Below are 1,763 nucleotides of genomic sequence, written 5' to 3' on the forward strand. Positions count from 1 at the left end.
CAATATGACACATGCATATGCAACAAGTGGATACATAAAGCCTGTTGCACCATATCATATCACTGGGTGATACTCAATAATGATAAGTGCTTATATAACAAGTGTGCTTGTGCCTTTAGATGTCATACAGAGAATAGCCAAGTGTTGCATAAGCACAATCTTGTGAAAGTCTAGAATGTGGAAAGGTCAAAGAGAGATAAAAGATATTTAGAAATTGTATATTTCCATGCTAACTTAAGTTAGAAAAATACAGAGTGGGGGAAATAAAGCATAGTGTATATAGATAATTACTTCGATATTATTTAATGAAAAGATAATGTATTGAAGTACTGTAAAAGATAAAAGGAAATTGCCTTTAGGGTAAATATTTAAGGGAAAAAGTTTTCTTGAAACTGGTGTTAGTATTTCAAATGGCTTTTTTCTTCTTTGTCCCAAGTAGTAAAATGTGTTTTAGTAAAATAAAATTTACATAGTGCAATCATGCCAGGGCATTCTAGATATACCCCTTTGGTGGTGATCTCCTAATTATATTTTTATCATATGTTTATCACATAATGATGCATCATTATATATAATATGTCACCTTCATTTCCAGGTACATCGTACTATAGTGTCAGCCTGCACTTCTCTTGTATCTGAACCTCACATTGTTGAAAGAGGTGAAGAATTTGCCATGCCGCCTGAACTGAACTATGCCAGTGTAGAACCTGTCGTAAGGTAAGATGCATGTGTAAATTAATTTCAGTCTTTTTTTCCCACTTTATATATTAATTCTTTGCATTTTGTTGTGGTACCCTTATCATGGAATATACTTTTTCTCCACACAGGTTTATATACAGTGGCCGTTTGGATGTCAGGGGATCGCGGAGTGAAATGACTGCTATTTACAATGCAGCTCAGAGGCTTCAAGTATCTCTGTTAACACGTTTAATGGATCGTCGCTTCCCTTATCTGACACCCTCAAAAAATTCAGCAAACAGGTAATTGCTGAAATCATTTGATTTCTGTTCATATGTTTTCTTTCACTGTATAAAATCAAAAACTTGAGCTAGAAGAAATTTTACATGTTTATGCAGAATGATGGAGGATGATTGTTATACAGAGGAGTCTATAAGCAAAGCAAACAACACAAGAATATAATTTAGTATTAGCAATAGAATCATTGAACTTTTTTTCTTTTTTTCAGAAGTCTGTCTTTTTTCCATGTGTTTTGTTTGATGTTATTGGAAATTATAGGATTGTAAGCTTTTTATGTTCTTCAGTAGCTTTTATGGCATTCGTGCAAGATTTACCTTTTGAAATTGATCTGTGCAATGAATAAGCCAGTTTTGACATTACAGTGATTGTCAGAATCACCCTACTTTCTTCATAATGAAATGTCACTTAGAATAATTTTAATATATAGTTGGGCATTAATCATCCTGCTTAGCCTATTTACTTCACTTCCATTTCCAGACTGCCAGTCTGGAGGAGAACCCCCGACAGACAATCAAGACATCAGAAGCAGCAGCCATCAAAAGCAGCCGCCAAAGGAAGCATACCAAGAGTGCCAACATCCCCCACCACATCATCGGACAAACAACACAAGTCCTTGTCTGATGATGAACCACAAGCAAGAACTTCTCCAGATATCCTAGAAATAAGTTCAAAGGAAACTCCTGAAGGTATGAACATCCATGTTTCAATTAATTGTCATGGTGTTTCTTTTTTTCAGATGATGAGCAGATATTTGTATGTTTGGTAAGATTCTTCGTGTGCAGTTA

At 34.8% G+C, this 1,763-nt stretch overlaps 1 protein-coding gene across 1 annotated transcript in view; it reads left to right on the top strand.

Moving 5' to 3' along the window:
• The window catches only part of LOC119585269, a gene marked incomplete in the record, with an annotated part of 28,795 nt that overhangs the window by 10,676 nt on the left and 16,356 nt on the right, over positions 1 to 1,763 (top strand). Inside the window, 3 exon segments of the mRNA XM_037933944.1 lie at positions 596 to 717; positions 828 to 980; positions 1,456 to 1,664. Coding sequence (XP_037789872.1) covers positions 596 to 717; positions 828 to 980; positions 1,456 to 1,664 — 484 coding nt within the window.

The sequence above is a fragment of the Penaeus monodon genome, chromosome 19, assembly GCF_015228065.2.
Source record: "Penaeus monodon isolate SGIC_2016 chromosome 19, NSTDA_Pmon_1, whole genome shotgun sequence".
Taxonomy (NCBI): Eukaryota; Metazoa; Arthropoda; class Malacostraca; order Decapoda; family Penaeidae; genus Penaeus; species Penaeus monodon.